Source organism: Diabrotica undecimpunctata, chromosome 1 (assembly GCF_040954645.1).
Source record: "Diabrotica undecimpunctata isolate CICGRU chromosome 1, icDiaUnde3, whole genome shotgun sequence".
NCBI lineage: Eukaryota > Metazoa > Arthropoda > Insecta > Coleoptera > Chrysomelidae > Diabrotica > Diabrotica undecimpunctata.
In genome coordinates, this window is record NC_092803.1 from 37,048,578 (window position 1) to 37,065,200 (window position 16,623).

The following is a 16,623-nucleotide window of genomic DNA, read 5'->3' on the forward strand; positions in this document are numbered from 1 at the left end:
CGGTTACTCCTATATTCAAGAAAGGAAATAAACTTAATTGCAATAACTATCGTCCAATCAGCCTGGTTCCTATTGTCGGCAAGGTCATGGAATCGATTATTTCAGAAGCTATGTCTGAGTTTCTTCTTCAAGAAAATATCATCCCTCACCAACAGCATGGCTTTATCAAAGGTCGTTCAACGATCACAAACTTACTTCATTGTGTAAATGATTGGTCATTATCTTTAAACAATCGGAATCCTGTCGATGTAGTCTACTTAGACTTCTCCAAAGCTTTTGACCGTGTTTCAAAACGTCGATTACTAGCTAAATTGGATCACTATGGTATCCGCGGAAAGTTGAACATTTGGATTGAAGATTTTCTATCCGATAGATACTTCAGGGTTCGTGTTGGGGAAGACCACTTACTAGATAAGCCAGTCAAGAGTGGAGTCCCACAAGGATCAGTACTTGGACCGCTACTATTTTGTGTCTACACTAGTGATCTTCCGCTCATCGTATCCAGTAAGGTTTCCATTTACGCTGATGACACGAAATTATATGTGAATCCAACTATTAACCAACATGTTCTTCAACAAGATCTTGACGCAATATTCAAATGGTCCTCAGAATGGTTACTTCCGCTTAACATTGAAAAATGCGTTGTTTTACATATCGGCAAAAATAACCCATCACTACCGTACTTTATTAATGGACATCCCTTAAACTCGGTAACCTCCCACAATGATCTCGGAGTGATAATTAATAGTGACTTAAATTGGTCTGATCACATAGTGTCGGTGTGTAAACGTGCAAACTCGAAACTGTTTTTGATCCGTAAATGTTTTACACGTATATCTCTAACTTCTGTTAGTAAACTTTACTCAATATACGTTAGACCTATTCTTGAGTTTGCCGGACCAGTGTGGAATCCAGATCTCATTCGCGATAAGATCTTACTTGAAAATGTTCAGCGTAAAGCTACAAGACTGGCATACGGTCGTGTAAGACCTAACTATGAAGATAGATTATCCATGGCTCATCTTACGACATTCGAGCAGCGACGTCTTCGAGGTGATCTAATTATGTCCTTCCGTATTTTAAAACATAACTTTGGGAACCTAAGCACCATATTCACTTTGAATCAAGACGAAAGATTAAGAGGCCATCGATACAAATTGAAAAAAGAACAAACTACTGCAAGGTCCAGGGTGAACTTCTTGCCAAATAGAATCTTTAATATTTGGAACAATTTGGATCAAGACACCATATCGGCAACTAGTATTAACATCTTTAAAAATAAACTTGATAGTGGTTTATTTTATTTATAGGATTTTTTTTCTTTGACAGCATTATTTATTTATTTATTTATTGTCTCACCATTCAACTTTTGTATGATATACTTAATTGTTTATGTTTACTTTACTTTATAATTGGTATTAGTTTTATAAGGATGTTTTTTTTTATTTTTGATTTTTGGGCATAATAGGAGCTCGCTCCTCTGCCCTTATTTGTAATATAATAATAATAATAATAATAATATCGGATCTACTGAGCTTTATCACACTAATCAATCACCCTGTATATAAATCTTGTATTTTGTTCGAAAAAGTAATTAATAGTTAATTACATTTTAGGAGCTCCCGATTGCCACAAGTCCACTCCATCGAAAATCGGCCTTTACCTCTCCGCCCTACGGAAAGGAATTCTCCGACTATTGAAGAACCAGGTATTCCATGGTGGAGACGAAAAGATCTCGCATCGCATTAGCATAGTTTATTTGTAAAATTTGTACAAAGAATGTATTTGTAACATAAGACTGATCGGGCAGCTTTTAATATTTAATTCGTATATTGTGACCAGATACATGAGTCTTGATGATATTTCATTTAGTAGAATTTAAGATTAAAATAATTTGAAGTTATGATTGAGTTAAATATTGAAAGTTTAAAGCCAAATGTAAAAAGGTTTGTAGGATTGTAAATTAACACCTACCTCAGTGACAGTAGCACCTATATGTCCATATGAGTTATTACCGAATTGTGATATTCTCTTTGACGAGCCACACGACATACACGTTGGTTTTTCTTCACAGTTTTTTAAATATTCTTATTGTGATTTATTCTTTCTTTGTAGCGGATTATATTTCGTGTGGAAAGTATTCAGTAAATAAGCAAGGCTAGCAAATCAGTACTAACACACAGGGTAAAATTTGTATATAATTTTCTATTTCAAATAAGTATGAGTGCGAAAGCAGTAACTGAAACAACGTAACGTCACATTTTATTTATAAAATGATGCAAACTTTAAAACAAGAAATTTGATTAAGAAAACAAACTCTACGCATTGAAAAATGATTGCTAATATTTTTTTAGGTCCTCCTTCATTATCAATACTGCCTGCAGTCGTCTAGGTATTGATTCGACCATTTTTCCAGTGTACTCTGAGAAATTCTGTCCCAAGCTTCAGTATTTTTTACTTTCAATGTATTTCTATTTGATATTGAGGCACTATTTACTTTATTTTTTAATGTCAACCACAAATTTTCAATAACATTAAAATTTGGTGACTGGGCTGGTGTTTTAATGACATTTCGGCAATTATAAAGCAACTAAGTACTAACCCGATATGACGAGTGTTTTGGATCGTTGTCCTAATAAAACCGGTAATTGTTATTAATACCTAATTTTTGAGCACTAGCAGCGAGATGCTTCGTTAGTATATCGAAGTACATGTATTGGTTCATATTCCCTTTAATAAAATGCATGTTACCTACTCCTGCAGATGACATACACCCCCACATCATCACTACACCTCCACCGTGCTTTACTAGCTTTCATATTTTTATATTATTTTTCCATTGGACCCAAATACGTTTATTTTGGTTTCATCAGCAAATATTGCTGAATTCCAAAAGTTCAAATGTTTGTTAATATGCTCGATAGCAAATACCAATGTAATACGCCTATTTCTTTGGCTAATAAAAGGTTTATTTCTAGCGGTTAGACCATGTAGATTATTCTTTCGTAAGATCCGTCTAATTGTTTTGGGGTTACATTGTTTTCCAAACTGTCTTTTCACCTAATCTCGCAATGTTGTGGCGCTTTATGTAGGATTATTTGCTATTTCTCTGACAATCCATCTTTCCTCACGTTCGGTAAAAATCTCATTTGGAGCTAACCTTGATTTATTTTCAATTCTATTTTCATTTCGGTAACGTTCAGTAACGTGCTGAACTGTTGATGAGCATGTATTTACCATTTTGGATATGTCTCTTTGGTGATATGCATTTCTATGGTGAGTCATAATTAAATTTCTTTTACTAATGGTGAAACTTTACTGAACAGAGCGAATGTGCTCTTCGCTACAATATTTGGTATTTTGTTTCTTAAGTAGTATCGCTAAAGTAGAAATTAAACAATCCTTGGAAATTTTGACACTCCTGTAGATTAAATTGACAGCCTCGTTATATTGAGTGTTTGTTTCTGTCTGTTTCTGTACTCCGTCCGGCTCGCGGAGATAAGAATACGGCCGGGGTCAGAAAGCCCTGCCTGTCGTAAGAGGCGACTAATGGGTAGGAATAGGGAGGTGGAGAGCCGTCGCTTGAGGTGTCAGGTTGGTAGAAACGCACACGGTCGCTCCGGCGACACGGTCACCGGTCTACATTCCTAGTATCCGAGACGAGACTCTCGTGGGACCACTCTACTCCCATTCCAAAAGAGCCTGGTGATGTTGAACGAGCTGGGCCCGTACATACCTCTCCTGACCTTGTATCAGGCGTGGTGTGGGTGCCCCGGCACGTACCCACCGGGAGATCCAAGAGTGGTAGAGGAGAGATCCTCGGCGGCGACCTGTCTACGTGCGAGGTGGAAATTCTTCCGCCTGCCGAGCCTATCCGCCCGTGGTGTGGGAATAACGGGTAGGTGAGGTACTCGCAACACAGGTACTACGGGGAGGGTGAAACCCCCACGTGGTGTGACTTGCACACGCTACGTGGCACCTTCACTTTGGTGTCGGACTCGTAGGGGCAGAGGTTTCACTATGGGCGTATGTCGTGAGATAGGTAGCCCAGGGTCCTGCCAGGTCTTTGTACTTGGAGGGCACGTACCTTAGCAATGTCTGTTTCTGTAGGAATAATTTTAGCAGTACGTAATGTATCTGCGGAATGCTGTGTTTTACTATATTAATTTTTTTGTGATAAACATTTAAATCTCTTTTTTGTTAATCTCAAATTTCTAATGTCAATTCTGCGTTTACAGCAATAAAGGAAACACAATTTTCGTTTCATAATTACAAACTGTGGAAGAGAACGAAGTCAACTAAAGTGTTAGTAGGTAATTTGTCTTGCTCATATGGACATGAAGATAAACATTCTCTAGTCTAGATAAAATGACTCACACGTGCCACAGAATTTAAAGTAACATATTTTGACTAACATCCAGATAATAGTTATAGTTTTTTTGTATTCTTACTAAATCCATTATATGCCATTTAATAATTGCCCAAACTGTTTTCATTTTCGCATAGCGTCGACTTGGCGAGTCGAAGAAAAATTATTAGTAAAATCCCCAGTAGATTTTTTCTTACGCTTTGTTGTAATTTTATTATTTACTCAGTTTCCACAAGAAATCTCTATCGGCTTCCATTATTTATTGAATCTGCTTAGTAAAATTCCTCAGAATACATCAACTTTGAATAATTTCGATTATTTCATGCCGTTTACTCTCAAAGTTTGTAATCAGGGTAGTAATATGAAGTAGAGCTGGTGTTTTAAATAACACTATCAAATGCTGCAGCTATCCAGAAGTTTTCTCCTTGTAGAAGTAGAAATCGTGATAATAAAGTAATGAAAGAAGAAAATATTACTGCATCAACATAATAAAAACCAGCGTCATGTTCAGATTTTATATCACCTTTTAGAGGGTCGTTGTGGTAGGCTATTTGCTATCAAAATTTTGTTTGCATCGATGTTTCTGCATCCAATTCACCACTCTGAAAGTTTTCTGTACTGTTTCATCATTATGTTTACCTTTATTCCTATACCAGGTCGGCTTTACTAATTACATTTCTCACTTGTTGTTTCTCACAAGGTCTTCCTCTCCCACCGCTTCCAGTACCTTGCAACTCAGTGATTCCCCGTAATGGGTGATTATCATTTCAGCATTGAACGTGTCATAACCATTTTGGCATCAATTGGTACCGCGCCCGCGCCTAGACTTCCCCTAATATGTATAAATATATAATTGATTTTGTTACCTTTTTATTTTGATACATGTTTGTGGTGTTTTAAACTATAAAATCAATATTTTTGTAAATAGTTTAAAGAGTGTAATTCCTTAGTATTTTTGTACCAGTGTATTTTTACAATTTTAGAGAACAGAGTGTTACTATCTATATATTTTGGTAAATAATATACATAAATTTGAATGTAATATAAATTATTTTTATTCCTGAGTTTTACTTTTGATTTTTAATACATTTATCTATCTGTCCTTATTGGAACTATTAGCGGAATAAATTATAGCTGTTGGATAAGTGCACATGGTTTTTATCGACCTAGAAAAAGCATATAATACTCAACTTCGACTTATAATAAGGAAGCATTATTATGTATGCGTGCTGTAGACAGTCACTTTCCATTACTCAAACATTAATATCACGACAAACATGTTTTTTAAGATTGGTAGAAGGATCTAATTACCCTTCAAGGAATGTAGGCTGAAATCCTTATATAGTCCGTTCCAATGACGTATAATAAATAGAACCCGCAGCCTTCTATACTTGATATATAATCGAGTATCGTAAAGACCGGGTTGGACCGGGATGGTATACTACAATACTGGAGTGCTCGTTTATTTCCCTCCGTCAAAAGAAAACCCATGAAAAAAAACTAGTTAGAAAATTTATGTTTAAATGATTATGATAACAAAAAACAAAACATTTAATTGAAATTGTGTAGTGAAGTATTCAGTGTAATGTATATAATAGATTTATTAAATAAACTGAACGCCTTCGCCGACTATAACACATAATGTTTATTAAACAATATGCATTTCAAAAATGACTTACCTGAGAAGTGATGTTTGGCTTTTTGAACTTTCGCGACCATAAAAAGAGGCTAAATGGTATTTTACTAAAATATTAAGTAAGTGATCCTCAAAAATAAAAAAAAAATTGGCTTGTCAACTTAGTATCATAACAATAAACATAAACAAAGGTATTCATGTTATGTGAAAGTTTTTACAGAATTGATGAGTTTATATATTAGGTCTATATAGCCTGTATGTCATTGGTCCGTTCGCTCAGCTTTGGAATATTTGGACAGATACATTGTCGAAAACATATAAAACGCCGTCTTCACTCTCGATCGAAGTGCTTCGGACGAAGTGAAGTTAATCGAGGCGAGGTTACTCTTTACATACTAGTCGAGTATACTTCATCTAATTTACTTTCCGTTGTACGTCATAGCCCGTGAGGTCACATCATCGAGTTAGAATCTATGGAGAGGGCATCACGTGACTAAAAACGACCTAACTTCGGCCATATTGTTATGATCGTTTTGACAGATCGTGTAAGATTGTTTACGTTTGTTGTTTTTCGAATATTTCTAGTTTTATAATACTTTTATAAAAACTGTAATATTATATTGTGATAGTGCATAATAATGGTTTCTTGTTCTCAACGTAGTCGCAGTAGCAGAAGCAATGTTAATAAAAAATCTTCAGGAATAACGTTCCACAGGTTAGTATACAAATATGTAAACAAAGTAATGGCCGTACTTCGGAAAATAAATTAATAGTATTCTTAAAAAATCTTGTAAGTAAGGTAGATCGTGCTATTCTTGAGAATACTCAAATATCTTCATCCTAAATATCTTAAAATTTCTTATTAACTACTGCAACATAATTATTTTTATTTCTACACAGTATTTCCATTGTGATATTTGGCAGATATTCAATTTTATTTTTTTTAATAATAACTTTTCTAACTTTGTTAATTGAACTAAATTTTTAAGTGTCAGTTAATTTGTAGCTATCAAATATGTAAGTTCTAAAACGAACGTATTTCTTTTATTTCATACCGTATATTCATTTTACCCTTTAAAATATTATTTATATTATTATCTCTTTCAGATACAACTTGTTATTTGACTGTATTAATTTATCTTTATGTATAATATGTTTAGTGTTTACCGCGGGATAAATAAATCATAGTTTATTAAAAATGTATTGCACTTTTTTAGATTATGATTAAATCTTCTGAATAACTAGTCATATTTGTATAGTAGTTTTAATATTATTGAGTCAGGCCATTGAGCAAAAAGTGCTCGATGAGTCAGGCCCTGATCCCTCCGCCATATTGCTATGATCGCTAGCCACACCTATTGACGCCGTTTTTAATACACACGTTAATATGCTCATAGCTTCTCCATAGATTCTAACTCGATGGGTCACATGATACCAACACGAAATATTTAGGCGGTAGGTGTGTTCTTTTTTAGAATCACTTTGCCGAGTACACTGGCATTACAGCCACTAGACATATTTTTATTGTATACGCGTAGAAATTATATTTAAAGATTTCTATTAATGTTAACTTAAAAAAATAGACAATAATATGTTTCATTTAATTTGTATAAATGCATTATAAAGCGTTTTTATCATTTGTTCGGAATACACTGTAACTGTAATCGAACGAAGGTGATATTTTGGCATAAATTGGTAACACTTATTTGACAGTTGCGGTGTTGACTAATGTTAATAAGTAATGAAAAAAGTGTATGTCAACTTCAATATCTGTCAATGATAATGACGTGCAACGGTAAGCAAATTAGATGGACTGTAATGTAGTGTGAATCTTCGTATTCGAACTTCGGTCCCTTTGACAAGGACGCGAAAAACAGACACAGATCGGAAGTAGAACGAGACGAAGCGAAGTCGCATAAAGTACCTGTCTACACTCTCGTACTCACTGCACTTTGATCAACTTCACGAGTAGTATAGTGGCCACTCAATAGGTAGGCTTTTCCGTCACAAAATAGTGTCAGCCATTTTTTTCGTACAAGTACAATTTTTGTAAACAAATATGTTAGGTTAGATTAGTAATATAAATAATAATAAAGTGCATGTGAACACCTAATTAAGATAAAAAGTACCAAACAAGTATAGTTACTGAAAAAAAAAGATACCTTGTATCTTACCTACATACTTGTACGACATGGACAACGAAGCGATGTCCTTATGGAGTATAAAATAATGATGCACGCTCTAAATCATTTAAAGACAATACATATTATTTTATAAATTTTCCAAAGTCCCTATTACTTTATAAACAATGTTATTTTTTTATTTAATAGGTATTTCTTTAAAAATTTATAAACCAGTGACATATGACGTATAATGTGTATTAGTCATGAATCAAAACTGTACGAGAAACATGGCGTCTGATGAAAAAGCCTTTACAGAAATTCCTCTCACACGAGCAATAGTCAAATACACTTACTGTTGCAGACTTCTTTCATGGAAAAAGAAGAAAAATCATGAATAATGGAAGTGTATATTCAGTAATTTTAATTGAAGATTTTCTGTTTGTAAAAAATAATCGATAATTGACTAAGAAATTCAAAAAACATTAAAATCTTTATTTTAATTGATACAGTTTTATTTTATGAATAATAATTATCAACGTTCACTATCCTACTGAAGAAAAGAACCTAGAAGAAAAAGAAATAGTTATCAACATCTAGACACCGGATACAATCAAGCATAAAAATAATAATGGGGGAGATGAATGCCAAGATGGGAAAAGAAACCGAATACATGGGAACAATAGGTAAGCATAGCCTCCATGATACAATAATGACAATGGAAACCATCTAATGATAGACTTTCTGTTAGCAAAGGAATGATCATAAGCTCAACTTTTTTCCCTAAACGAGACATCCATAACACCGAAGGGGCAAGCAACCAAGCAGATAGATCATACGTTAATAGACAAGAGCGGCAACAAACTTAATGGACCTGAGAACTAGGAGACGGGAGCAGTACGCGATTTGGATCACTTTCTATTACAAATAAAATTTAGATGCTGTATAAACAGACAGGAGAAGACTAAACACCCAAAAACCGAAAAATGAAACCTGGACAACCTGAAAATCCAGAAATACATATCCACGGAATAGTGTATCGATGACATTACTTATTTACATTAGTTCGTGTTCACATTGCGAATACTGGCCAGACTGAAATACGAGAACCTAATGAATGAATGACTGAACTCTACTCCTAATGTTATTATTGTATGTTTACGATTATATAAGATTGGTAATTAGGTCAAATAATGTTTATACAAAAGTGCTTAATATACAAAGATAGATTTATATCCAAAGTTTTATGAAATAAGACACACCTGTGTTTATACAATACGTGTGCTCTAGTTTTTAATTGTTCTAATTTAAGTGGGTAAACAATTTACCTGACAATTTTAGTTGGTGGGTTCTGAGCCGCATATAAATTTGACGAAATTATAATAAGGAAAATAAAGATTGGAAAACATGGCTAGAAAAAACTATACAGACACTGTACTGAACTTAGCAGCCCAATAGCAGCTTTACTTGTACAAAAGTTGAGCACGTCTGGTTTTCTGGCTAGAAAACATGTCGATGACTCTATTGTTAATGTTAGGAATTTTACCAAGTACTCCCTTATGAACCGAACAGACAGCCAGTGAATTCAGTCTGTCTTGGACCATAGTATTTCGAAGAAAAGCTTTAATTCTTTTTAAAGTGCTGAAAGTCGCTCTGCTTCCGCTGTTGAAACTGAAGTGGTTAATGAAATTTGTAATAGTTTATATACTTCAGAAACTGATTCTTCAAAGGAATACTGGACGAAAAAACTAAAGAGTTCACTGACTGTACTTACACATATTTTTGAATGTGTCTGTGTGATATATCACCAGAAGTGCATTTTTCAATTTATCTTTACAAATTAAGAGATTGTAATTTAACGCAAAAGTACTGATTAAGGTATATTGAAACACTTCTCTAAATATAGGAAAATATTTTGGGTCAATACTTTCAAAAGTGGCAAATATTTCTTGTTGTTGAAATTGGGTTTTAAGTTCTTCTTCTTCTTCGTCTAGCCATTCACGTCCACATCTGAACATAAGCCTCTTCAAGTCTTCCTTTCCATTGTTTTTTATTGTACGCTACTTGTAGCCAATTTTTCCCGGCAGTCCTTTTCAGATCATCTGTCCATCTCATAGGAGGTCTGCCTCTGGATCTTTTGTGTTGGTATGGTCTCCAGGTTAAAATTGATCTGTGCCATTTGTTTAGATCGCTCCTAGCTACATGTCCAGCGTATTCCCATTTCAACTTTAATGATTTTTGCACCACATCGGTGACTTTGGTTTTCTGTCTTATCCATGTGTTTGTTTTCTTGTCCTTAAGTGATATACCTAGCATTGCTCTTTCCATCGCGTGTTGAGTGACTCTAAGTATATTCATATTCTTTTTTGTGATTGTCCATGTTTGTGCCGCATAAGTTAATACCCGAATAATGCATGCATCAAAAACTTTAGATCTAAGATGTAATTGAATTTGTTGATTTCTGAGTATATAGTTCAGTTTACCGAATGCTGCCCAAGCTAACTTTCTTCTTCTTTTTATTTCTTCAGTTTGAATTTCCCTATTTAGTATTATTTTTTTGTCCCAAGTATATATATTCTTCAACTTTTTCTATAACTTTATCGTTTATTATTGTCACGGTGTCTTCGGAGTGCATGACTTTTGTTTTGTTTAAATTCATTTTCAGTCCTATTTTAGAAGATTCGGTATGTAGTTCTAAAAGCATGGTTTGCATTTCTTGTAGGTCAGTAGCTATCAGGATTATGTCATCTGCAAATCGTAGATTACTGAGGTAGCGGCCATTGATGTTTATTCCCTTATATTTCCAATTTAGGGTTTTAAAAACGTCCTCCAAAACTAAGGTGAACAGTTTGGGTGATAAAGTATCTCTCTGTTTGAGTCCCCTGTTTAATGGTACAGGGTTCGTGTGTTCAATTTCATTTAGGTAGTATGTAGCTGTAGCTTGGTTCATAGTTTCTTTTATTAAGTTAACATATCTGCTGTCTGCTGGGTTTTAAGTTAATTAACCAAAATATCACATACTTCTTTGGCATCGGCGGTGAGATTTACTTCAGAGCCATATTTATATCGTTCTGTTAACGATTTAATTTGATCCATTCCTATATTTTGTCGTATTTCGGATACAGTTGTTTCAAAGTGGTGGAATTCATTAGATATTGTCACTGTATTGATATTTCGCATCTGACCCAAACAGCACAGTACGTTTTGAGTACGTACAATTTTGGTACTGTACATACATTATGTAAAATGTACGTTTTAAGTATGTACACTGCGGTACATACCATTACGTACAGAAAAGTACGTACTATTACGTCTTAAGTATGTACCGTGAGAAAGAAGAGCTAAACATATTTATTATGTTAGGTTATGTTAACCTAACCTAATTTGTTTGGTTAGGAATTTTCCACCTCGAGTGCTCGAGTACAGTTTTGATGTGATAATTCATTGCAAGACAGTTTCATTTAGATTTTTTTAAATTATTTTTGGTGTTTGTGCTTATAGTGTGGTTTCCTGTTATCTTATTCAGTCGAGTGTTTTTTAACTTATATAGTCATACTGAAAAATGTATTTTGTGGGTGAGGAAGTATATTTAAAACAAAACCATTTGGTAAACTTTAAGATTTATAAGTTTTACTTGTTTTTGTAAGTACTTCAAATATAAATAATAAAGATATATTCACCTATATTTACTTTTATTTACATAAATCATCATAAGTGTGTATGGTATGTACATAATATGTATATATAGTATGTACTACCTACATACCTTCAATATGTACTAGGTACGTACCTTCAGTATGTACTAGGTATGTACAATAAATTGGAAAATTGTACGTCTTATGTACGTATTAAGTACGTACTTCGTACAGCAAAGAACGTACATTGTACATACTTTATGTCCCATCAGTACGTACTTAGTTTGTCTTATGTACGTACTTGTGCTTACTGGGGAATTGCTTGGTATAAAATATCAACATGCTTCATGAGTTCATAGAAGAAATGTTTATAGGCTTCTCTCGTTGTTGTATAATCCCAATCATATTTTCCTTCTCGATCTTCTCAAAGCATTGCAATAATTTAGATTTATTTTCATGAATAGTGTTCGCGACACGCGATCGGAAGTTCCACCTCGTTTTAGAAATAGTAGGAATGCGATTATTAGAGACTGACCACAAAAGGTCACTGCTTTTAGGTGAAGTAGAAAAAAAATATAGTGAATCAAGTAATATTGGTGAAAAATAACTGAATTAACTGATTTTATATTCTTGCTATAATAACTTTTTATTATATAAATTTAGTAACAGTGTAGATACTTCGCATAAGGGTAATAATTGTGCATCAGGATCTGAACATGACTTTCTTTCCAATATTGAAAGGTGATGAAAGGCATTTTTTAGAACCTCACTGAGGACGTAAGCTGTTCGATCTTAATCTTACATGTCTTCAAAGCGCAAAAACCGTTTAACAGGTTAATCACCCTTAATATATCGCAAAATAATAACAAATTGATTTTTGCAGTATATGTCTGTTGTTTTATTAGCTTCTAAAGCTACATAAAACTGGCAGAATTAATATCGTTGCATAATTCTTCATAATAAACCTTATGCATGCAATCCCAAAGTTCATTCTATATAATATGTGAGGTTTATTTAAAAACTAATGTACTTACTTACTACTTAAATGTTCTTCTAATACACTATCAAGATTACTAAGCAAGGATAATAAATCTAAAAAATTTCCACAATTTGCTGATTCTTGTGCTTCATTGTGTCCTCTCAATACTAGTTCATGACTGCCGCAATACTTTAAACATTCAATAACTCGATTTTATATGGGCCTATTCTTTGTGACCTATTAATTGTGTGTCTGAACTGAAATTTTATGAGCAGAGTCCATCACTGAAGCAATGTTGGCAGTTCCAAATAGTTTAAATTTACTTGCATTTTCTAAATGAAGAGCACTTTCTTCGTGTTTTTTTAATTTTCTCACTTAAATGTTCGAGACCTTTACAACCTACAGTTGTCCAAAACCCTTCGCCAAGAAACAATTAACATTAAAAACGGAATAAACTTTATTTCTCTTCACTCACTGTTAACCTCGATGTTTTACCAAACCACCTGTTACAGAATTTTCTCTTTTTCTTACGATCTAGTTGTGTAAATGTAAAGTCATTTGGTTGATACGCACCAAATCGTTTAATTTAATATTTTCCTCTATCCTTAACGTATGAAAAGGACTTTGTAATAAATAGTCTGCTTTGTTCATTTTAAATTAACGTTATTACACCAAAATAGCATATTAATTACACAGACGGGCCAGCCAAAACGGGCCCCTAATTAGTTTATACGGTCTGCCTAGGATAATTGACGACAGCAGAAAAACATAAGCAATACGATACAGCCGATACGTGATTGCAACGGCGTTGTCTGTGATTACAACTGTAGGTACTGTGCGTGATTAAACAATATATTATTTTTGTATCAGGAGGGAAAAACGATGTACATTAGCAAATAAATTATTTAATGCATATTTATATAAAATAAAATCGTAACTAAAAATCTACATGTATTACATATGTTTTGGTGGGTCCCGGCCCTAAGGACTCTCCGCCACTGCTAGCGACTAACATGATTTTTTATAAAGCTTTTCCACCACCGAATTTTATATTTTAGCTATTTTCTACCTACTGTCAAAATTTCAAGTAAATCGATGAATATAAAAAAATTCAGAGGTTTTTTACTATTTTTAGCGACATGTCCTGGACTAATGGGATGGAAGTAAAATATATCATGAAGAAGACAAAAATAAAGAATAGACATATACCTACTGGCATAGGATTTTATTTTAAGTTGAAAAATAATTTAATATAATATAATGTATACCTACGTAACTATAAAGATAAAAAATTGAATAAACTAAATTAAAGTTATGTTATTTCTTGTGTTTCTTTTCTTCTTCGTTTGCAAAAATATTATCTAATTGAGTTTTAATCTCTACTAAAATCTTAAGTATATCTTCATTAGTTTCGGCTATTCTTAAAATTGCATCTCTTTCCTTGTTTCTATTCAAATAAAACTTTTTTCTCAATGTAGATATAAAAAACGGCATTTGTTTGGCATTAGAGTATTCCTTAGCATAGTAATAATTTCCCGAAACACATTTTGTGACTCGAATGATCAAACTTACGACCTCCTCTTTTCTCCCGTAGGCTATGAAATTTTTGCAAAGTTCTTGAATGAACCATGATCCGGTATATGGACTTCTAAATGCACAGTTACCTAAAAAGAATTATTTTAAAATAACTATCATATAATTTCAGAGCAAGTCAAAACTATTTGTATAAATGTGCCTTCATAAATACTGCTGTGGAAAAATATACAGTGTGCTAAATTTTTTATTGAACTGCGTTTTATTTTATTTAGAATGTTTTAAAGGACAGGGTATAATATGAACAATAAAAGAGAGACAACCGAAGTATTTTAGTTACATAATAGTCAAGTCGTCAGAGATTTGACCTCTAATAGTTATACGAAAAAGCTAAATTCTGCAGAAGTTTATTAGTTTTAAACTAAAATTCTGCACGAATAACGAACTAAGAATAAACAACAAGTTTTTGGACCACAAAGACCAACACAAATATACATTTAATTTAATAACATTCGTGGACAAAAATCTATGATAGATTATGTTATAACCAACAGAGATTATACATTCATCGAAAATAATCGACGTTAGATGCCTCATCTCAGCAGATGGAGGTAGCGACCATAGCCTAGTATTATGTAAAATAAGAATCATCCTGAAATACTTCCCACCCAAGTGGAAGGACTAAATACGGAATCCACGGAATACTCATACAGGAAAAGAGTATCAGAAAAGATAGCTGGGAATGAAATATTAGAAAACGATAACATCGAGGAAAGCTGGGAAAAACTCAAAAATAACATAATTAACGCAGCAACAGAATCACAAGAGAAAAGCCTTTTTACAATACAGAACACAACAAACACAACAGGCATACAACAACTATAAACGAATCAGAAATGAAACGAATACTTTAGGTAGACAAATAAAAAGGGAACACTAGCAGAGCTTCATAAAACAGATGGAACACGGCTTATTCGGAACACAAAAAGAAATATGGAGAATGATCAGAGGACAAAGAAAAGAGATGAACGAACTAATAAAAACGAAACACATTCAGAAGGAAACATGGGTAGACTACTTTTGATCCCTATTTTCTAAAGGTGACGATAATTAACCACCAACACCAGAGGTGACGACAAACGAAGAAATAAATATTGAAGAGGAAGAGGGAAAGGAAGCATTAAGGAAATTGAAAAATAGAAAATCACCAGGAGAGGACAGAATACCGAACGAACCCCTAAAGTACTTAGAACTAGATCTGACCAAACAACTATTAAAACTAATCCAAAAAATAATAGAACAAAACAGAATTCCCCAAAAATGGAGATCAGGCATCCTAATACCTCTCTTCAAAAAGGACTCGGAAAATTACAGAGGAATTAATTTATTAAACACAACACTAAAATTAACAACCAAAGTGATAACAAATAAACGGAATGAAATTATAACACTAGCAGAAGAACAACAAGGTGTTAGGTCGGGAAGATCATGCACCGTCGCTATATTTATAATGAGGCAAGTGTAAGAGAAATCATTAAAATACAACAAACCGGCATATCTAGATTTCGTGGACCTTAATAAGGCATTTGACCGGGTCAAATTAAAAGACGTTATCCACTTATTCTACGCAAAAGAGATATCTCTAAGAATAATCAAAACGATCGAAAATACCTACCAAAACAACACAATAAAAGTAAAATTAGAAGAAGAACTAACTGACCCTATTGAAGCTGGAATGGGATAAGACAGGGAGATTCCCTGAGTCCTCTATTGTTCAACCTGATTGTGGATGAAATAATAAAAAAAGTAAGAACTTAAAAAGGATACCAAATGGGAGAAAAACAACTTAAAATAATCTGCTATGCAGACGATGCAATACTACTCTCTCAAAGTGAAGATGATTTACAATGTATGCTGCACCAATTTAATATAACCGCCAGAAAATTTAACATGTTAAGTTTCCTCAAAAAAAGACAAAATGCATGGTTACAACAGCAAATTTACTAAGATGTAAATTGGAGCTGGAAGGTCAGATAATAGAACAAGTGATGTAGTTTAAATATCTAGGCATCACATTATCTAGCTACGGAAAGCTCTAACTGAAGTGGAAGATCAAGTTAATAGAGCAAACAAAGCCGCAGGCTGTCTATATGAAACAATAGGGAGAAATAAAAATATCGGGAAAGAAACGAAAGGCAGAATTTATAAAACAGTCATCAGTCCAATAATGGCATACGCGGCAGAAACAAGACCTGACACATAGAGGACAAAAAGGATATTAGAAACAGCAGAGATAAAAACACTTAGAAAAATTGATGGTAAAACACTATGGGACAGAGCTAGAAGTACAG

The 16,623-nt window shown here is 33.6% G+C and overlaps 2 protein-coding genes across 4 annotated transcripts in view; one reads left to right on the forward strand and one right to left on the reverse strand.

The window, feature by feature from the left end:
* Positions 1 to 5,433, forward strand: part of LOC140448109 (uncharacterized) — a 134,994-nt gene extending 129,561 nt beyond the window's left edge. For both annotated transcript variants that reach the window (XM_072541182.1, XM_072541190.1), the window contains exon 7: positions 1,617 to 5,433. In XM_072541182.1, the coding sequence (XP_072397283.1) occupies positions 1,617 to 1,749 (133 nt within the window). In that variant the 3' untranslated portion in view covers positions 1,750 to 5,433. The remainder of the gene's footprint in view (positions 1 to 1,616) is intronic.
* Positions 5,434 to 13,947: 8,514 nt separating this feature from the next.
* The window catches only part of LOC140448122 (caspase-7-like), a 31,812-nt gene continuing 29,136 nt past the window's right edge, over positions 13,948 to 16,623 (reverse strand). For both annotated transcript variants that reach the window (XM_072541200.1, XM_072541208.1), the window contains exon 5: positions 13,948 to 14,403. In XM_072541200.1, the coding sequence (XP_072397301.1) occupies positions 14,057 to 14,403 (347 nt within the window). In that variant the 3' untranslated portion in view covers positions 13,948 to 14,056. The remainder of the gene's footprint in view (positions 14,404 to 16,623) is intronic.